Source organism: Lissotriton helveticus, chromosome 4_1 (assembly GCF_964261635.1).
Source record: "Lissotriton helveticus chromosome 4_1, aLisHel1.1, whole genome shotgun sequence".
NCBI lineage: Eukaryota > Metazoa > Chordata > Amphibia > Caudata > Salamandridae > Lissotriton > Lissotriton helveticus.
In genome coordinates this window covers 688,619,274-688,642,139 of record NC_136063.1, presented here as the reverse complement: position 1 = coordinate 688,642,139, position 22,866 = coordinate 688,619,274, and the positions used below count along the sequence as shown (strand labels likewise).

Here is a 22,866-nt window from a genome sequence, read left to right as displayed (position 1 = left end):
TTTCTGATGTAGTCGGGTGGCACAGGCATGATCACTTACCTTTATTCTATGGGTAGGTATGTGAACGTATGAGGGTGGACATTCAAATCTCTTACCTTGAAGCTGAGCTCAATGATTGTAAGCCCCATGACTAAGCACTTGCAGGACGCTTCATTATCCAAATTCCACTGCTGGTGCTTCGATTTCACAATTCCTCTTCAGGCCTCCCTACTCTTCCGTGGGCTGTCGTTTCAGTGGCAACGTGCTCATGAAAGCAAAAAAAATATATTTTGGGCCTCATTTATGAGATTTTACCATAGGGCAGTGCGGCAGGCCTTTCTGCTGTGCTGCTGTCATGTAATTCCTATAAACGTATATAGGATCTGCGCGTTTAGACAACATAGACTGTGGGATTGGTGTCCAGACTCATTCCAGACACCCCCACCGAGTATGTTCGCATGTATACCAGCTAGCTCACAGTTAACTAGAAACCCCTCTTTGAAGGAGAGAATAGTTCTTGGCAACTGTCGAACATGACAAGTATGTCCCATCAAGGTTCGTGGAAAGAGTGCAGTACTTTTCACTCAGTCACTCGTGCTCAATTTGTCTCAGAGAGATACACAGAATAAACGGTGGGGAAGTTTTTCAATAAGGCAACTTCATTCTAGTGTAAAATAGGTGTGCTGAAACAACCATAAGGCAGAAACAGATATAAATGATTATAAGCACCACAGAGTAAAAAGATGGTAGATTTCTCCCATAGTGCTAAAACAAATAACACAGGCAGGTATTAAAATACATGACAGTAAAAATGCATACTTCTACGATGCGACCCTAACTAGATGTACCTAAGGGTACCTAGCAAATATGTAGGTGTAGAGCCAAGAATCCCTCTAGGATAAAGTCAACTCCATTACCTGAAATGAGAGACCGTGGGACCCTGTCTTGGTCTCGAGATGGACACCCCGCGAGGGATGTCCGACCACTGCGAGCTGGAGTGTCTGTGCGCAGGAACCTCAGCGTCTCGTGTCAGTATGCCAGCATGGAAGTCCTTTTTCTCCTCTGCCTACCTCAGCAAGATATGGTGTTTATATACCCAAAGTGGTACCCTCAGGGGATCTACCTTGCTGTGTCATGTAAGACTTAATGTGAGTGAAGAAATGACCCTTATATATAGTTAATATGCAGGATATGGTAGTCCTGAAGAGTTTCCAAGAATCCTCATGCATAATGGTTGAGGCTAGTTTTCAGGGAAAACCCCATGTCCTGTAAGCAGTACCGTAACTAGGTAAAAGGTCATTCCCATGAACCGTTATGTAGTGTAATGGTAAGGGAGAATATAGGTGAAAGGTTAGGTTGCTACCTGAGCCTATATTTGGGTACCTATATGAAACATAACACTGCAATACAGTAAAACAAAATTGCAGGATTGGGCCATATCGATAAGATATGGCGTATTCCTGTCCTTTTCCCCTACACTAGCGCATATTGTCCTGCTGTACACCAAGGATGGCACCTTTTCACCGTGGTGCAAGGGTGCCTGCGTTGAGGGGATGAATATTTTTGTGCAAAAGGGAAATCTTTCTGCACAAAAACAATGACGAAGCATTTTCCTCTTTCTATGTGTGCTGCAGAATGCAGGAGAACAAGAAGAAATAAAGATCACTTATGCCTCCTCTGGGGATTTCGCGTAAAACTGGGGCAGTGTCAAAAGCCATGGATGTTGCTGGAAATGTCTCAGCACATCCATTACATGCCCATTTAACTGTGTTAAAGAAAACAATATTTAGGAGGCAGCATTAAGCTAAAAATAGTGGCTTAGTGATGACTTGTAATTATGGAGCAGGCGTCTGTACCACAGAAAGTCACAAAAAGTAAGGAACATTGTTTCCTCATTAAAAAAACACAAAGAGGTCCTGTATTTCCATAGACATTCCTGAAATGGTTTGAAAATCCTGTTAATGTCAGAATTGCCCCAAATGACAGAATTGCTTCAGGATAAACGTCCATAGCAAAAATGGTAAATTTGCCCAGAAGAAGGACAGTTTATGAGGTTTCAGAGTTAAGTACAACGTGGGAAATGTTGAGAATGTGGAGTTCTCAGAGTTGCTCAGATGAAGAACAGCCATCAATTAGTGCCTTTATCGCAGACCCCGTTAGGTGCAGCACAAAGTAACCATGATTGATGGTTTCTCTATTGAATGTGTAAAATGATATATGTTATACATCGATGTGCACTTTAATCTGTGTTCATACTGAGCATATTTAAAAGGATAATCTTATTGTTGTGTTTGATTTCGAGGTCCCGCGATTTGCAGTGAATTGAGTTTGCATAATCAATATATAATGAATACAATATTTCCTATTTTTTTACGTTTACTGTTTTAACATTTTTCAGGTTTATTCTTTTTTTGGAGCTTATATTCTGTTTCAAATTGAAATAGTTTTTGTTTAGAAATTGTTCTTAACATCTGCGGTAATTTATTTTTCTGTGGTATTTTGTGAATTTTCGGACTGATGGTTGGGAATGTGTTCCATTTTAAATTACACATAAATATCTCATTGAATGATGCTGCAGCTTGTCATGGAAAAGATAAGGACAAAGTACTAAGCCTGTACAAAAAGACTATTTAGATGCATGCTCCCCTTCCTGTGAGCTGGCTAAGGGTGTACATCTGTAAAACAAAACAGACCATCTCTGTATTCCTAACACTTTTTCATGCTGAATTTCTTAATCTGTGTATTTGTTCTGTAAATTCCTCACAGGTTCAGGTTCTCCGGAATGCAGGAGAAGAAGTCACGTTAACAGTATCCTTTCTGAAAAGAGCACCTGCGTTCCTCAAATTGCCGATTAACGAAGATTGTGCATGTAAGTACTGCTGATGAGCTGGGAGACAGAAAAGCACTCCATGAAAATACGAGTCCCCAGTTTTTGCTGAGGCGCCGGCCTGCGCCTGAAGCATCTCTTCCCTGACAGTGATTGACACCTCCGTTTCCCAGTCAGCATTGTGGCCTGAATACAAACTTTCTGTACATCAGCAGCTAATACATTAGCATGCACTGGCTGGAACTGCAGCGAAGCCTTCTCGCTCTACAAACACTTGAAGATCATTTTTGGTCCTCTCAACGACACAGACAACAGGGTAGATTGTGGGATTTTTCAAAGCAAAAGTCCACGAGATCTACAGTGCTTTGGAAGGTTCCGCATCATAGAGATAACTCGGCCCATTCTAAAGTCAGGGTATCAACATAATTGGAAGTCAATGGGTTGCCCCATCTCATTAAGGATACTTCTTTTTCTGAAACAAATCTGACCCCTTTGCATGAGCTTAGGGGGATGCATTATTAATATTCTGGATAGATTGCTCTGTTGTATATTTTTTTTTATTTAACATTGAAAAAGACCACTTTATTCAGCTGCAAAACAGAGGAAATCGTTGTCAATTGTTTAAAATGTCTTTCGTTGTTTAAAAGCGTTTTCACCAGCAGGATTAGACGAAAGTAATTGAAAAGTTAAACAATTAACTTCCAGGACCGACTTAATGCCCCAAACAATATATTATGGCAGCAATCAAAGATTCCTCAAGGATGCTCACCCTATAGAGCCCTGTTTATTTAAATAGGCACAAGGTGATTGGTTCAAGCTCGCTACTATTATCAGAAATAGAACCATACACGGTCTTACCTTTTGTAAATTTCCTGTTTTTATTTATATATACGATAAGCTACCATACATCTGCTAAATGCTAACCATGATTGCCTCAGAAAAGTGCTTCTCACAACATAAGGCATTGGGGGCTAATGTTTAGAACCTTCATACCTATCCCAATGACAGCCAATCACAGAATGGTTACTAAATTCACTATACCTTTCTTGAAGAAATCTGATCTTACAATAGACCTCAGCTATGAAAACAACGCCGGTTGTTTTATACCATAGACACAGACTAATGAAAGCCTAATTGTATGATTAAATTATATTTTCTAACAGATTAAAATAGATACACTGTTTCAGCATTGAGAGGGACTTTTGTGTTTTTTTTTTTTTTTTGCTTAAGCATGTACCTCTATCATCTATAGGAGATAATTCTCTGTTTAATCAAGATGAACTGAAAAGTTTCTTCATAGGCTAAACAGCAAACACGACAAATATCTCACTGAGTCCTGGATAATGTCTTTGATACCAAACATCTGTGATATTTTTTACTTGGCGTCATATTTCTCCCATGGGCAAGGCATTTTCTCGTTTTTATGCTATATTCATATCACTTACTTGCTTGTTTCCGTTTTTGATAAGTATGAATGTTTGTCATGCAACTAATTATACTTCATGCCTAAAACGAATTCAAAAATATGTGGAGAGCTCAAACTTCCCTTTCTACTTTTGACTAAGAATACATTTCAGTGGACCTACAGCAAAAAGCATGACAAGGAAAGTTTTTAGTACACAGATGTTAGAGAAATCATGTTGCTATGAGAATATCAGGGTGAACCTTTGTGCTACATTTATATTGTACTTAATTCTTTTTAGTCCATCTTCAAACTGTAAGGACAAAGTCCAAAGTGATGTCGGTACCTTTAGCGCACATGTGTACCCTGGCTATCTCACTTTCACATCTAAGGGGCAGATTAGGATACAGTAAGGTTTGGCTCCGACCCTCGGCCGGAGCCATCCTTACTGCATCATAATTACTGATTCGGTATCCCTTCTAACTGACCCATTACGATGGGGTCGTTTGGAAGGGAAACCAAACCAGTATTCCGAATGGCTTCCGACAGGCTCCCGTCGCCATCCGGAAGGCCCACAGTAATCCCCCGGGTCTTTCCGACCGAGGGGTTACAAAGGCAGTTTCCCACTGCCTTCTTGTGCTGGCCTTCCCGGCACAAAAAGATATTGGGAAACTGCTTTGGGGGCCCCCAGCAGGGCCCCCATGGGTGTCCGGCTGCCAAATGGTGGCCTAGGGGGCACCTGTTCATCCGCGGGTCTGACTCAGCTTGACAAGCTCAGGAGCAAAAACAGTAAAAGTTTTCAAACACCTCCTAAATCTAAAAGGAGTCCTTTATAGAGGACGAAATCCCATCACCCTCCGAAGAGGCATGCTTCATCATCTGGGACTTCCTCTTGGTTGCAAAACCTAGTGCACCCAAGAGCTACAACCCTCTCCTTGGGAGGGAGGAGCTCAGGGATGTTTTAGGTGATCAAAGCTAGGATATACTAAAACTACTCGAAGTGAAGCAATATAGATGCAAAAAGAAAAGAAAATATGTACAAGTTTCTCAAAATATGTCAGTTTCCAGCTCGAGTCCGGCCCAGCATACCGATGGATAGAGCGATGCCTCTTGCCCTGAGCTCTGGCCAGGTGAGGTGAGGAGTGCACCCGTACAATAATGGGTTCTGTCCAAATCCCTGTGACATCCTAAAATAGGCATGCAGCCACAGGAGAATGTAGGTTGTATCATATCCAACCCCATATTTTGAGAAACTTGTACATATTTTTTTTATTTTCTTTTTGCAGCAGCGATATATTATCTAGGTCCTGAGGAATGCCGAGATCACATTTTGATCAATAAGGCTGAAACATGTAAACCTGTATTTTTTCAGACTAATGCAGTTATTTGGTTAAAGCTGCATATGCACTGGTTTTAGTACTGACACCGGGATAGATCAGAATAAAGGTGTTTTTCTTCCTGGTAGCCAATTTTAAATAACTTTTCACTTTATCACTGCACGCACTGCAACCATCACATTAAACATCTATATTGCTTCACTTCGAGTGGATTTAGTCAATCCTAACTTTGATCACCTAAAACATCCCTGAGCTCCTCCCTCCCATGGAGGGGGTTGTAGCCCTTGGTTGCACTCGGTTTTGAAACCAAAAGGAGGTCCCAGATGATGAAGCAAGCCTCTTCGGAAGGTGATGGGATTCGTCCTCTATAAAGGACTCCTTTTTAGAGGTCAGAACACATACATGAGGCACTGTACCGAGTCTAAAGAACAGCAATAAAATTCAGCAAAAAAGTTGGTTTGCCATTGCATTTCTGCAGCATTCCCAAAATGTATCCCTTGATCTATCACCACTACATTGGCTGATGGCAGTAGCAAGAGTTAACTTGTTAAACACACTGTCTAAGAGAGTTGTCCAGAAAGTATCTCTAGATATCCTGTCATATATGTGAGGTGAGCCCTTATTTGAGGCATAGAGGAGTAGGTTGGTGAATTCACTGCCTTTGATCCTGTGGAAGATAAATCAACATGTTAATAAAAGGCTTGTGAAGCATATAATTTAAGATGTAATTTAAATTAGACCCACACAGTTTCGCTGGGGATTACTATTTTGACATTTACCATTTCATCCACCTGTCGGTGTTCAGTTAATTCTGAGGCAGCCCAGGAGATTCATGTGGTGTGGACCTTATAAAAAGGTACAGGCGTGTATCATACCCTATTAGTTCATTGTTTAGGTGGAATATTCACCTTGTGACATCTATGAAAGTTCTAGTCAGCCAAGTATTAAGATGCAGGCTTATTTACAGGTGTATTAAATATGTTCACACTTTACAATTCACCAAATGAACGTTGCTGTCAGAGACACCCAGTAGAGGTAAAGAATTGACAAAAGGTCGTTTTAGTTGACAGCAGTGTGGATGAATCGGCGAGTCTTTTGGTGTGGAACCCTATGTGCTTGAAGATAAGTGCATATAGACAGGTATTGCCAGCCGTTCAAACATGCCATGAACATCATGAGAGTTTTAGCAGTTAAATGTTCACAATATTAATTGGAGGGCTTGTGATTTGGACACTTGATAAAGATTGCTACCAGTTTTCCAGTTTTTGCATTGCCGTCCTACGCCGACTGTTGAAAACGAGCTTAATTTCAGCTTCCATCTCAAATGAAGTCGATCAATAATAGAAATAGACACTGCCAATAGCAAATAGAAAGTCCTCAGGAAACAATGGGCTTTCTGCATCACCACTTCTTCTTTCCATACCTGCTTTGTTTGTGTGCTGTCTTTCATCATTGTTGGTCCTCATCTGTGGGTCTGGTACCATAATTTGCTTTAAAAGGAATAACCCTAGAGGTGGGGTTGTGTGTGGACAAAATGGGGCTCTATTGACTCACTGTGACTGGTTTGTACCCCAGAGCTCATTGATAAGTTAAGGCCGTCCAAATTCCTCAGATTAGTTCAGATTTTAGGGTACTGGTAGGTTGCACTATTGGAGGGTGCTAAGCAGAGGCATGCATTCTTCTTGCCAGAGAGCTACTCCCATTTGAAAATTACACACGTTGACCTGCAGAATGGCATACAGTCTTGTGTTCTGTGCTGCCTAGGCTAGAGAACTACATTACATTGTCACCTAATTGAATGACCTTGAAAGGGCCGGGCCCATAAGTTTTAGACCTGTTCTAGAGTCACAATCTGATGGGTTTTTTTTCACAGCGTGAAAGCATAGAGGGGAGGACATTTGTTATCATAGCCAATCAAATAAACAATAGTCCCAGTAGACACATAGGGGTCCATTAGGATGGCGGGGGGACTTTGTCCGCCCGCCACCCTAACGGAGATCTGGACCGCCCGCCTAAAGGGCGGGGGTCCCGACATTGGCATTAGGATGCGCCCGCCACAGTGGTGGGCGTATTCCTCAATTTAACATTGTGGCTGGCGGTGCTCACTGCACCGCCCGCCACAATGTTAAAAACAAATGCACGCATTTGCATAATCGAAGCTGCAGGCACCGCGCGGTGCCTGCTGCTACGATTATGCAAATGAAGGGGGGTACCACAGGTACCCCCCCGTGTGCCACCCCCCTTTGGCCGTCACTCTGGGGGCCCGCAGGGCCCCCCCAGAGTGAACACTGCATGACTTTCCGTGGCGGCATTGCCGCCACGGAAAAGCATTGCAAAATGCCCATTGTAATATGGCTGGCGGTGTCTCATAGACACCGCCACCATATTCAACATTTTCCGCCCTGGCCGCAAGGCGACCGGGGCGGAAAAGTGGCAATGCCGCCACGGAAAAGCATTGCAAAATGCCCATTGTAATATGGCTGGCGGTGTCTCATAGACACCGCCACCATATTCAACATTTTCCGCCCTGGCCGCAAGGCGACCGGGGCGGAAAAGTGGCGGGCGGTGTTTTCTTCTGCCGTGGTCCCCCCGCCATACATACTAATATGGCGGGGGGAATTCAGGGAAGGATGTCGGGCGGATTGCCCCCGCCAGGCTGGCGGTGGCTACCGCCAGCCTGGCGGGGGCAATCCGCCCAACATCCTAATGGGCCCCATAGTAACCACAGACAACTACGTAAGATTAGTTGATTTATTACAAAGCCAAAAATAACTGAACATAAAGCTACCTCAATACAAGGGTGTAGAAATACATCAGAATTAGAATGAAGCCAAATCTGCTAATCCAATTGAAACGAAGTAGCATAAGTAACACGATTAGTTTAAGAAGTAGAATGCAGAGGATTAGAAAACATGAGTCCAAATTTCCCTGCGTTGAGGGCTGATGGATGAAAAGCATTACTCTATCCCTACACTAACACTAAATAGACATCCCTACTTAAGCATCCTAAGGAAGAAGGATAAAAGGTGTCAGCATGTGGAGTCTTCTTAAGAAGTCTCTCCATCATCAATGGGTCAGGTAGCTTAAAGCTACCAAGACAGAGCTTATTCTAAGATGCTCTCTCTTAAAAGGCAAATAAGAAGTGGGGCTCTCTCCCTACTCCCAGCATCACATTATTCGTAGGCAAATTTCTCAAGATCCATTTTGGATAATGCCATCTGCTCTGGGTACGATCCTAAAGGTGCTTTTCCATGGGACAGTGGTGTTCTTTTGTGCTACAAGTTGTCCTTGGTTCCCAGGCATTTCCTCTGTGAAGCACAATGACCTTCCTTAATCAACTCAAGCCACACGATTGTAACTTCTTCTCTCCGTGCCTGTCTAATACCACAAATACATTATTCTAGCTAACAGGTGTGCTTCTTTCACCTGCTACCCAAAACGAGAGAAAGAACAACTACCACAGCACACATAAAATTTGACTAGTTAATTCTATAGCAAGAGTTTCCAGGGAACTACATTTCAGACCTACAAGACTCAGCTAACATGAGAAAACATCATGTGAACTTAACGAAATTGCATAGAATATAAGGCACTTTCAAATAATGCATTAACCTAAATGTAAAATGACGCAGTTAATTAACACATTTAGTACATGAATAATTGTCAGTTTCAGACCCCAAGTTCTTTACATTAATGTTTTCTGCATTCACTTTCTACGTTCATTCTCCATGTTACTTTCCAATGGCCTAAGCACATCACTTTTCATATTAATACATTTAAAAATTCTAACACTTCATGTTCATACGCCAAAAGATTATAAGCAGAAGCGCTCCACACATGTGATTATAATGCAACCCTCCAAGTAAAATGTGATTTTCGCGACATAAACCTCACTGTCTTCATTTTTAGGTAGGAGGACTACCTGGCACACCACCTGTAAATTCATCAGACCCTGTGACAAGAATGTCTGACTATCATGGTTTGTAAGTGGTAGATAGCATAAGCTTCTGTGGTTTATCCTAGCCACCAGCTTGGTGGTGGTCACATATAGCTTCCTCATACAAGGATCAAGCTCTTGTTGTTTGGAAGACTTTCAAAACCCAGTTCCAGTTGAGGGCTGCTTATGCCTCAATTGGTATTTCAAAAGTTTTATAAAAGCATATGAGAGTGTTGTTACACTCCTAATAGAAGTAACTTCCAAAATGCAGTACACTCTGGACCACTGGATAGGTGAGTGTCAGAAGACCCTTGACAGCCTGAAGGAAGCACTGGGCTCTGTTCTTCATTTGGCAAATTGATGCTTTAGAGCACATCATAGATGACGCTTTTAATTGAATGAGGTTCCAACCTCTAGTGGATATTAGCATCTCCCTACTCCCAGCTCAGCCCTGGAAACTGTCGAAATGGAAGCCCTTGCCAATGAGTGGTTATTGCGAAAATGTAATTCTACTGGGTTAGAGCTTATTTCATGGCTCACACAAACAAGTATCACTACTCTGTTTAATGCAGATGGGGAGAACATATTACACCATTGGATTGTCCACTTTACCACAGGGGAAGGACTTATGGTGGAACGCCATTCAGGCACATACCATGAGGTTGGTTTGCCCATGTTCTTCTGCAGATGTGACGCAAACTCCCATAAGAGTGGGTAATACCCATCTCACATTCATCTGAGAAGATTTGTAGGAATTCTATCATTTTCTGTAGTTTTTTCTATTTATTTAGCCTGCTTAGCTGCTCTTTTGATCCCAGGGAACATGAGGACGTCTAGGCAACTCCCAGCTGCATGGTCCAGCACTAAACATGAAAAACAAAGGCAAACAAGTAAAACAAAAACAGTAGGGCATTGAATTATTATTTCCTATGTGCTCAAATATTTGTTTGAGAAGTTCTCATATTTCTGTCTATTTGATTGTCCGGTGTAAACTGGTAACCTAATTATTTTCATCCAGGTGGGCCACCTGTGGCTCACAGTTAATTGCTAATTGTTTCATCTCATACAAGTGGAGGTGATCAACAGTTCTTCTGCACTGCAGACCCCTACTAATTCATACCTGTATGACAATAGATTTTTTTACAACCCTTTGGTTTTGAAACAAGGGTCTTGGTGACCTAAAAGATCCTTTGACCATATGGTGTTGGAACAAAGTTTCTCAGATAATGTGGAGTATTTCTTTAATTTATTTGCAGATTTTATAGCATAAACAAGACCTGAAGATGGCAAAATGTTTCATATGAGAACTGTTTACATATGTAAGAATGTGTGATTTCGTACAACTGCGTTATACTTAGGCTACAGGGAACTTCTTTAGTAAGTATTTAAGTTTGATAAGAAAGTCTGTTTGTTTAGTGATTCTTTGAAAAATAAGCTAAACAAAAGATATAAGGCTGGGATGTTGAGACATATTTTGCCAGTTAGTCTTTAGTAAGTACCTGTTGCCAAGGAGCTGCCACCGGTTTTGTCAGCGCAAACCTGCTGCCCTATCAGCCTTAATGTGTTCCCCAACTCTGTACTTCTAGGCATACATCTTCACAATAATAATTTGTGTCTATCACAATATTGAGTTCCATGATGATAAGAAGTCAATATCATAGATGAAAATGAATAAACAGCTATGTTTTCTTCAGACATGGCTGCCACCATAGATGGTTGGATTAAGCAAAGCAGGTTAACCATTTAGTTACTGGAAATCCAATATGGGAGTTTTTCTCGTTCCATCATGGCTTGTATTGTTTGTTGCCAAAAAATTAACAGGATCGCCTTGCTACTTGTGTCAAGCTAGCAAAGATAAGCTAGAGATTCTTCTTGGAAACTTGTTTCTTATTATGAATTAGGTTGACCACATCACATTTCCATTCCCAGGCCTCTTTCCCATATAAATTAACAGTCTAGTTTCCTACAGTCAATGTTGCATTTTTTCACTTTAAAATCGTCCCAATGGCCTTTATCATTTTGACATTCTTCAATATCATATGAACCTTAAGCATTCTGCTGTTTGATCTGGTCTGTTGAGATGTCCCTCTCACTTCACATGTAAAGAGCATGTTTACTTTTAATCATATTCTATCTTGTGTGTGTTGTGATTGTTCACTTGCTTTGCCATATGTATTTTAACTGTCTGATTTTACTTTCTTATTGTGAGATTTGACTTTCAAGCACTCTGTCTTTCCTTAAGTGCACTCTATCTCACATTACTCTCCAATTAACTGGTTTCTGTGTATAGTCTCTGCCCTAGATTTGGCAAATACATTTCCCTCTCTCTGTCTGTTATCTTTCTATATGATAAATCCTTATTTAGTCTAGTGTACAGGTCTTTTACTTTGTTACTTCTCCATTTAACATGTCTATATCTATTTTTGACAGGACTATATGTCTTTAAGTGACATCATTTCAGCTCATTGTCTATATTTACTCTAGATTTTAGGTTCACGGTTTCTTTTTCTGTATCTCTGTGCCTCCCCTTAGTTTTCTGCATTGTGTGCAGCAGTAAAGTAATTCGCTCCATAGCCAATCCCACATGATGACACTCCTTTCTCCATCTCTCAGTTTGCTCTCTTTTCCTGAACAGCTCAACAATGCCTGCCTTTTAGCTGATATAACAAGCATTTCCAATGCAATAGGTATCACATTTGAGAGAGTTTAAGCTATTGGAATTGTAAATGACAATGATTTTATTTATCTGTTTTAATAATAACACATGAATTAAAGGCATTGTCATTTACAATGCTAATAGCTTAAACTCTTGTAAATGCAAGACCTATTTCATTTCAAAGAAGCGACCGCCATTCTCCAGGGCTACTGGGAAAGTGAAAGAGCACATAGTGCGCGGAGTCTTGCAGGAAAGCATTTCATGCCTGCAGTAGGAGAAATGCATTAAAGAAAATAGTGCTTACAGCATAAATGAGACATGCCGTGTAACACCAGAAGTAGAACGACCAGTCCTCATGAGAGGTTACAAAGTAAGATAAGGCGGTACTAACGAGGGACTAACAAGCCTAATAACAAATCAGAAGCCAGCATTTAGAAAGGACAATGACACAAGCCAATGAAAAATATGGATGGAGAGTGGGCGGACCTTCAAGTCTATACTAGAATATGCGCTGCCCAGACTCGACCGTAAAATATATTTAGAAGTGTGCGTTTCCTGTGTCTGTGTTTGGATTGTCTCTCAGATTTGTATTTTTCAATTTGTGAACTCAAAGTCATTTTCATTTTTATTCTATTTTTTAGCTATATCTGTGTGATTGGTGTATTTTGTCTGACTCAAATATTTATAACTCTTTTCACAACATCTCTTTCAGACAACCTTTCTTTCATCATCAGCAATGTCTCCCAGTATTATTTGTGAATTCTCATTTTGATGGTCCTAAGACTTTTCTCAGTCTATCCACAACACCCAGAAAATGGTTTTTAAGCTTATTGTATTTTCTCAAATGGGACAGCTTTTTTCTGTTGCCCCAATCACAAACTGTGATGCTGAAAGGCATCTTCGATGTGCATCAGCCCACTGCATCTCTTGACCCTCTAATTTTCTGCAGAACAGGGAGGATATAAGGGAACATATGTGACTCATCAAATCTAATAACTCACTCGCCACTCTTCCCAAACAAAAAAGTACTGCATCAAGGGTCTTCAGCAAAAATGGTCAGGAATGGGAGGAGCATTCAATTGCTCCACCATGTACTGTGTTGACAACATTCTGTATACATTTAATGGCTTTGTGGAATACAGTATCATATGCCTAGCCCCTCACATTTTCAATCTTATCCTCGCCTCCCTCCATCTGACAGAAACTAGAGTATCAGGAGGTATGATCGGGAAGAGAGTTGGCTTAGAGCAGCTGGCTTGCATGCAACTTCGTTGCCTTCCTGCCCATACTATCTGATTCTCGTGTTGTTGCAGGAAGTGAGCCTACAATTATCCCATCTGATCCTATTTCCCAGGCTCACCTGCAACTGCAGGTGAGTTTATGCCAAGGATTCTGCACAGTCGGTCCAATCATGGTGGTGATAGGAGGCAAATCCCAGAAGCCTCTAGTAAGTGCATGAAAACAATTCTCTGCACAAGGTCACATGATTGTACTCCAGCATGGGCCGGATTTCAGCCAAATATTTACTCGCCGAGCTCCAATAAGTAAGAAATACCGTTAGATCGCACTGTTGCATCCTAAGTCCACTCTTCAGCCACTCAAGCATGGTGTAATAACACATCATAACGGCACTTAACCGGTTTAGTTAGTAACTGTACAAGAACATGCTACAATGTCACACACATTCATAACAAGTTTGGAGTTCAGAAAGTCTGACCTTGCACTTCAGACATCCTTTTAGATGACGAGTGGGTAATTGTTATTCCACATTGCAAACTACTCGATTGAAAGAAATTAAATTGGATGAGAAAAAAACACTTTGGCATAGCAGAAATATCCGCTTAACTTCTCTATGTATTTCTTCTTTAGGTGTTCCAAGTGACCAAAGCAGTGGAACATCATCCCCTCTATGTGACAGTGGACTGCATCTGAATTATCACCCCAACAACACGGTAGGATTCACAAATTCTGACTATAGTTCTTTATTTTAGTCTTCATGTGAAATCTTAGACAGTTTACATTATAATTAAGTAATTAACTTAAAGTTCGAATATACATCTCCAGTCCTTCATTAGTGATCCATCATGAATAACAATAGTACTATAGCATTGATGAAATACAAGAACCTGATTTACAGAATTGCTAGATCCGGTGGCAACTCAGCTGGTGAAATTTTATACACCTTCATCTGTAACCCGAATGAAATTCCTCTAGTGAATTCGCCTCTGAATTTAGCAATTTTTATGTAAATCCGTTTTCTTAATTATCACTCAACTCTAAATCAAGTAAAGTATATTTTCGGGTGACTTTTGTATGTCCTGAAAGGCCTCCAGCACCTCCTATAGAGGAGACCGGAAGAAAGGTGCCTGGCACATATTCATTGGCAGCTCATAAAATAGTATCATAATGCATAGCAGAGGGAAGCCCCACTGATAATGGTCAGAAGATATTGACACAGACTCATGTCCTGATCGTTTGGTCAGTATTTATTCCTCAATGCTATTTTCAGTTGTCACAGAAGATACCTTGCTAGAGAACAAGATTTGCAATTGAGAATGTGTTGTTTTTGAACCTAGCACAGTGCTTGGATTTTTGTGTACATGGTCAGTTTGGTCATCCATGAAATATGTCAATTAAGAATGAATTTAGGACAAAATGTCAGAAGATGTGTTACTATGACCGTCTTATTCAAGTATGGTTTTTCCTTTGGCTATAGTTCTAATGGAGAAACCTGAATTAAAACACGTGGTTGATGGCACTAAAATGGAGCTACCCGAACAGCCATAAGACCAAAACTTGATTGCACGCCTAATAATATGATTTCTGAAAAAAGACCTAATTGCAAAGAAAGTGACATTGTGGACATTTACAACTATATGCATGTTTTTCAAAACATTTGCATTGAATGAAAGTTAACCCATAGGTTGAGTCAGTTAAGGCATATAAGCATATGAATTTCATAAACAGATGATGCCTCTTTTTCTCAGCCAGTTGAGAAATTCAAGTTTGAGATGTGTGAACTACGTATTCTCTTTATCATTATTGTTCCTTGATGGGTTCGCTTTCTACACATACCATTTAAAAACGAGAAGTGGTGATACAGCTTCCCAGGCTTCCTCCAGGCTTTTGATCATTTAGGTCTACGTTCAGCTGTTAAAATCAGAGTGGGAAACACTCTTAAAGGTTTATGAATAGCAACGAAGTTTTGACCCAGTGGTTGTTCACCTCATTTTATTTTTATTTCTTTACCACTTCTTTGACTCTTGTCTGTTAACGCATTCTCCTGCAGAAATCTACATATGAGGAATTTACACTTTCTTAGCCTGTTAGGCCTATGTGATATCATATTTATTGGCATAAATGTTTACATCTTCACAAGAATCACCTAATACTTTTTTCATGCACTCTGTAACATAAGCATGGAAGAAAAATATGTGTACCAGGATTACAGTTTAAGCAATACTCATTTATTATACTGTTTGTTGTAATGTTTTCATGTTTATAGTTTATTCCAAGTGGGTATCATAGTATGCATGGTTATCAACAGGACCTGCTGGGTCTCGAATCACAAGTTATTCTGACCCTAGAACACAGGGAGAGACTCCTTCTGGCACAACGTGGACATGGTGCCCATCTAGAACACCTCTGATTCTTTGATTATGCTGTCCATACAGCCAAGACACATGCTGAAGCAGAAAAAGGCCGGCTCACTTTTAGAATGTCTTGTTTGCCAGGAACACCCTAGACATCCCATACTGGCACTACGCTCCTCCACTGGTATCCTCCTTCACACTCAGACAGCGTTTCACACCACAATGATGGAATATTACACCCCCATGTACACCTCGGATGCGCCTGCCAACCCAGACACCATTGACTACTTTCTAACCTCCACACCCTTATCTACCATATATCTTGACCAGCAAATTGGACTAGACGATGTTATTACCCCATTTGAGATCCAGGGGCCCATATGTGCCCTAACCACAGGCAAGACCCATGGCCCGAATGGTCTCTTGTCTGAACTTCATAAAGCATACGGCCCACTTTTGGCACCCACACCTGCAGATATTATACAACGAGGCCCTGCAGGTGGCCTGTCTGCCACCCTTGCTTCACGAGGCACTACTTATCTTCTCACCCAAACTGGATCACTACCCCTTTGTCTTAGGCTCATACCTCCCTCAGCATTACTCATCACAGACCACAAAATACTGCCCAAAGTATTAACAGACGACCTGGTCCCTTTGGTATCTACTATCATGCTCCCTGACCAAAAAGGGTTTGTCCCAGCCTGGAACACTTCACTGAACTTGCAGAGATTTTTTAGGGTTATGGAGAACACACCTCAGTTTTAGCCATGTTCCGGATGTCTAGTTCTGGACTTGGTAAATGCATTTCACTACTTGGAGTGGGATTTCCTGCTCATAGTAATGCCCTGCTTTGAACTGGGCCTCAGATTTATTACCTTCTGAAACTACTCTACACAAACTCTGGGGAGGGTTAAAAGTACCGGAACCTTGATATCTGACCCAGTTGCAGTCCACATGGTTACCCGACAACGATGCCCATTACTTTTTGCTCTGACCATTGAACCACTAGTGGCCACTCTTTTTTCACACAGACGAGCCAGGGGACTACCTTTGGGTGACAGGTTGCAATGAGTATCACTCTATGCCAACGACCTGCTACTATACGTGCATGATGTGCACGTGATTCCCCAGTTGTAGTGCCCATATTTCACAGGTTTGAGGCGATATCTGAACTCAAAGTTAATTGGATGAAATCATGCTTCTACTCCTTTGGTGCCGCTGTCCAAGACTCTACCTACCATCTTGGTTGGGGGTGGCCACCTAACTGGCTAGCAGATAACATTCCGGTATTTAGGTATCCAAATTTGCCAAGACCCCATTGACCTGTTTGACAATAACTTCACCCACATTGTGTCCTTGATACGAGCACAATCACCATTTTCGAAATCACTTCCACTGTCTGTTGGTGGGAGGGAGGCCCTCATCAAGATGGTCATGCTACCCTGTTTAATGTACTATTTTGCCAACCTCCTCCTAATGTCCCTAAGCCATTTTTCCACTCACCCAATAAACTCACAAGGGACCTTCTTTGGCACAACACAAGATGGAGGGTGGCACTTCACAAACTCTACTTGCTGACTGCTGCGGGGGGGCTAGCAGGTCCCAAATTTGACTGTGCTCCCTGCATTGCTGCATGAGGCACACTGGTGTGTTAAACATAGTCTCCTATTTACCAAAGCTACCCAGCTGTACTCCTGCATTTCCACTCCTGGGTGCCCCTAGGGGTGATCAGATCACCTCTGTGAAGGAAATTGCCACCTGGAACGAAATTGGTTAGGGCGACATTTATTGGGATGGCTCCCTCACGCCATTCTAAACCCTAATAATGGACTAGGGACTCCCACCTGCCCACTTCCTCCTCCATAACTCCATCATTGGGGGACTTGATGCATATTGGGGTGGCATGCAACAGGAATGCCTAATGCACCTCACCATCCAATACCTTGTTGTCATCGGCACAGGCCGCCGAGTGACACAGTGGTTTGCTGAATCATTGTGCATATCTGCTGCAGGTTCGCTGATCCCGCTACATTGCCGCTGTGAAACAGACCTAGGCTGACACTACACGAAAACAGAATGGAGGGTCATGGTGGAATATCCTGCACAGCGCAGTGTACATTTCCACCTTATTCAGCACTATATACTCCAAAGGTCCTACCATACTCCTGAAAAGATAAACTGATACTATCAGTGCACTGACACTGCATGCCTCTGATGCTCTCTTCCTGATACTGGCCTGGTGCACATGCTATGGGACTGTCCCTACCTTCACCAAAACTGGCTAGGTGTGACCTCACAGTTAGAAGACTGCATGGAGAGGCCCATGCCCCATACTTGGGAGATCTGTCTACTGGGGCTCACTTCCAGAGACAAGAAACATAGGGCCACCACAAGGTTTATAGACCTGGGATTACTCCTTGCAAGGGTTTAATCACCTGCAGGTGGAGCTCGTCAACACCTACTGCAATTTGCACTTGGGAGCTTTCCATGCAGTGTTGGGCCCAGGCTGAGGGTGTTGCATTGTACAGGGAGGACACAGAACACCTACGCAAGTATCCACTAGCAGAGAGCTGGGATGCCATCCTGACTAACACAAACAAGATAGATCATTTGAGGGTTTTTAGGACATCACAGACCTAATTTTTGTTAGGAGCTTATTTAGGAGTGTGGGTCATCAAAAGATTTTCCTGATGTTGTCCCACCCTCAACCTATTGAGGCATGCATCATCCTTTAATGACCTCCCACACCGGGGTAGGAGCAATGCCACCCCGGCTGACTCGACCAGAGGAAGCTAGTCGCCCCCTGGGAGTTCTTATAAATCTATGGTCAGGACAACGCACTTTGTCCTGTTTTTTGTGAACAAGAACAAAGGGTTTAAAATATACCTATAGGTACACTTAAGGGATTCCTTTATTTTGTGAGTACCTCTGGTATGTTAAAAAATTAGAAAGGTTTTGGTCAGCAGGTGATTAGCAATGAATCACCTGACCTGACATTATTACATTACCAACATGTTTTGACCTCTCTTTCAGCCTAACAAGGTGTTGGGTCTTCTTCAGGGTAGTTAAGCTATGGTTAGGCTGTGGGGTTTTAGGTTTAAACCTATAATAACTGATAAAACCCCACTGAAAGAAAAATAGCCCTCACAGGTGAAAACATATAAACACTGAAATAACACCTGCGCAACCACAAACTAAATGCCATTCAAAGAAAGGAAAACAAAAGTGAAAGAGTCATTTTGTTCTTACTGAAGGGGTCAATAAAATGTAACTTTGTTATACAAGCTAGCAGTAAGAAAGACTGGCTAACATTATTCTGCTTGAGTTTTGTTCTTTAGGGATGCCACTAAAATATTGTTTCTTCTTCCTTTTACTTTTTTCAGTTTTATGACCTTTGGTCTAAAGATGCAGGGTTTAATTTCACGTTTTAGGTGTAGTTTAATTATTTTATAAACTGTAGAGATCAGGACATATCAAACTCACATTTGATATTTTGGCTGCATTTGATTCTTTCATTGATAGGTAAAATGACTAGTTTCATCAAAATCTTTCCTAATATGTGTCATCACATTTACCCACAGAGAATGGGTAAAAACCCTTAATACATCAGACCATAGTTTCTAGTGGGTCAGTATTGATAGTAGGTGAATTGCAAACACCTCAGGCTTTAAACATTAAATGCAAGGTATAGTGACTATTATATATATCAACAAGCATCGGGGATAGTGGTGAAAACGTGACACCAAACTTTTGGAAAACATGGAACGCAGTGTCACTTGTTATGCTCTGCAAAAAAGGTTCTTTCCAAGTTCAACAAAGATTGGAGTGATATTGTTTGCATTTGTAGTGATTCAGCTACGTATATAAAAAATTTGTGTGATGACCTGTCAAAATTGATACCCGAGCTGAAGTGATTCTCTGTAGGAGATCCTTGCCACTTGTTAGATTGTATGCTGAAAGCATCTTTACAATCTTCAGAGTTAATGAGGGATGCCAGTGACTTTTTAGTCCATTCTGGTGCACTGTTTTCCTATGCCCAGGAACTAAAACGCAAATATTTATCATTTTGTGCTTTATGTGGCATCAAAGAAAGAGACATCCCAACTGTGTCCCTTAGCTGACGGTTCTCACATTCAAACCATGCTACTAGCGTAAAAACTGTAACCTTACTAGTCCCTCTGCTAATACTGCTTCACCATAGTCATATTCAACTATGAGCATCATGGTAAGAATGTGGGGGACGCATCCTTCATAGTCACATAATTATCAGAAGGGTGAGCGTTAGGATTCCGCCTATTGAGCCCTGTCCACTGCTGTAATGTGAGACCACCCTGCCATCCTGACTGACTTTCAAGCAACCTTAGAACCTACTGATACACCACTCAAGACATATGTGACTCCAGCGACCACTGCAACCCCCCCTCCAGTGCCTGATAAGTCATCTGGTGTGCATGACACCCCTCCCTGAATGAGTTCCCCCTCAATATGGTGACTGTTGTTTCTCATTCAAACTGTTTATCTGTAATGATGCATTTTGTTCCTTCCCCCTTGTTGAGCGATGCCATGGGCCCCACTGTTGATGCTCCCTGTTTGTTTTCATTTTTATCGTTCCTGCTTTTTTGTATTTTTCCTATGTTGTATTTTATTTATTGTGTCTTTTGTGCCTTGCACTGATGCTTCTTGTTGTTATTGTTGTTTGTCACATGAATCATGCATTTGTTGCATATGATTGTAATATGTTATGTATGTATACAACAAATGTAATAAAAAAGATTCAAATAAAAAATCCTGATATGTACACTTTTCGATGGGGCATAAATGCTAGGAGCTACATTTTTTTTAATGATAGAAGAGATGGAGTATCAGTTGACATGATCTTTGGGATTAGCCTGGATAGCTGATGCTTGTAATTTGACAATATTGAGGGCCTTGATTTGTCTCTATATTTCTTTATCATAGGTCCTCAGTTGACTCTTGTAATAGAGGTTTATTACCTGCTTTTTTCCAGTAGCAGTTTGAATCGAGCAATTGATAATTAGTTTAGGTGCCATATTCTCTATAGCCAACTGATTCAAGCCTGCAGGATATGAATCTAAAGACGAGGCAGTTTTGACTTTAAAGACAATGCGGCACATGCATAAACATCTGAATTTGCGATTACCAAATAGCGATTTTTAAGGAATTGCTATTTGATAATCACAAATGCCTATGCATGTAGGAATTGTAAAACAATTTGCGATTCCTTAACATTGTCTAATAGTGATTCTGTAAATAGCGAATCACTTTTAGGTAATATGACTCCATTCATTCCTATGGGGCCTGAGGCACATAGCAATGTATAGTAATGCATTCACAAATTGCGATTACCAAATTGGTAATCGCAAATTGCGAATGCACAGGGAAGCGTGCCAGGGGGCCCAAGGCCCCACTGAAGCACCCCAAAAACAAATGCAAATGTGCACATGTAAAGCACACACATGAAATTGATCAACATGAAATTGATGGTAATTAGGGTTTCTTAAATTCACAGTTTGCATTTAGGAAAGGCTTCTTGCATGTGCATTAGGGAATAGCAAATTGTGATTCCCTATTTGCATTCACAATTTAGGGAATCGCAATAAATAGTGATTGCTTAAATTGTGAATTGCCAAGAAGGTACATGCATCAGAAAAGGCCATTTTGCAATCGCAAATGGCTGATTTGTTCTAATTTCACTGTTTGTGATCGCAAAATAGTTTGATGCATGTGCCCAAATGTTACTTACTCCCTCCTCTATTGTTAGTGCAAATTATGTAATTGAACCTGCTCTGTCCGTTTCAAAATTTGAAGCACATATGTTACTATCATTTAAATGCTCTCCTTCATTTATCATGAAAGATTTACAAATTATTAATATTTTCTCAGACAAGTGTACTGCCAAGCCTTATTTGAAAGCAGTAGCCTTTGGGTTTGATAACTTGTCTACAAGGTTAACAAGCATTTGCAATACAATAGGTCTCACATTTGCGAGAGTTTAAGCTATTGGCGTTGTAAATTACAATGCCTTTTATTGATCTGTTTTGAAACCCAACACATAAATAAAAGACATTGTCATTTACAATGCCAATAGCTAAAACTCTCGCAAATGCGAGGCCTATTGTATTGCAAATGCTTGTTTACCTTTGTTCTCCCGCTCCAGGCTTCTCTTCCTGCATGCTTCGCTGCCTTGTGTTGCTTGTTCTGTTGCACAGAAAGCAGTACCGGGTCACAGACGATCGAGCCCAGAGCTGAGTGGTTAATTTTGAACATATTTGCTGTGTGTAGAACTATGCAGCTGCCATTAAAGTAAAATTGCGGCAGGGGACACTTTTACAACAAAAAAGTATTTGTTTGTCAACTTGACCGTGTTTAAAGAAAGGGGAGCAGCTGCCATTAAAGGGAAAGTGGGGCATGGAACACAATACAGCAAGCTGGCATATAGAGATTTGCAGGTGGGCTGCAGGCGTCATTGTTGACTGTTTGCCCATGTTAATGTAAAAGCGGGCACAGTGCTGAAGCCTAAATCGTGGTGCCCGGGGACAGGAGGGCCTTCAGGTGCCATTGTAGTTTGTGCGCCTCTGCTGTTAATTTAAAAGGGAGAATAGGCTGAGTCATGCATAAATAAATAAATAATGTTTGGTTGCTGAGTGCACAACAACAAAAACGTGCAAGTGCATCATATTAAAGATAAAGCATGGGCCAAAACAAAAATACTCACAAGATAGCCCTACTTCGCATGTCCCGCCTGCAACATCTGATACGGGAAAGTGCTTTAAGAAAATAGTGCCCACATTCTGTAATTAAAACATCCCGAGCAACAACACAAGTAAAAGGGCCAGTACTCATGGAAGGTTACAAAAGTAGGAAAAGCAGTACTAAGGAGGGACTACTAAGCCTATTGACAAATCGAAAGCAACCAGTTGGAAAGGACAGTAACAGCAGTCAATTGAAAAGATAGGCGGAAAATGAGCAGAGCTTCAAGTCCATACCTGAATACAGCATGCCTCAAAAGTACAGCGCAAGCGCTGCCAAGGCGAGACCTAAAAACTACTCTGAAGAGGTAATTTGCTGAAAGATTTGAGTAACGTAAAAAATGGCTTTAATTTCATCTGTCAAT

At 41.2% G+C, this 22,866-nt stretch overlaps 1 protein-coding gene across 1 annotated transcript in view; it reads left to right on the top strand.

The window, feature by feature from the left end:
* Positions 1-22,866, top strand: part of SNTG1 (syntrophin gamma 1) — a 1,650,669-nt gene that overhangs the window by 432,012 nt on the left and 1,195,791 nt on the right. Inside the window, exons 7-8 of the mRNA XM_078686185.1 lie at positions 2,746-2,848; positions 14,008-14,090. Coding sequence (XP_078542311.1) covers positions 2,746-2,848; positions 14,008-14,090 — 186 coding nt within the window. The remainder of the gene's footprint in view (positions 1-2,745; positions 2,849-14,007; positions 14,091-22,866) is intronic.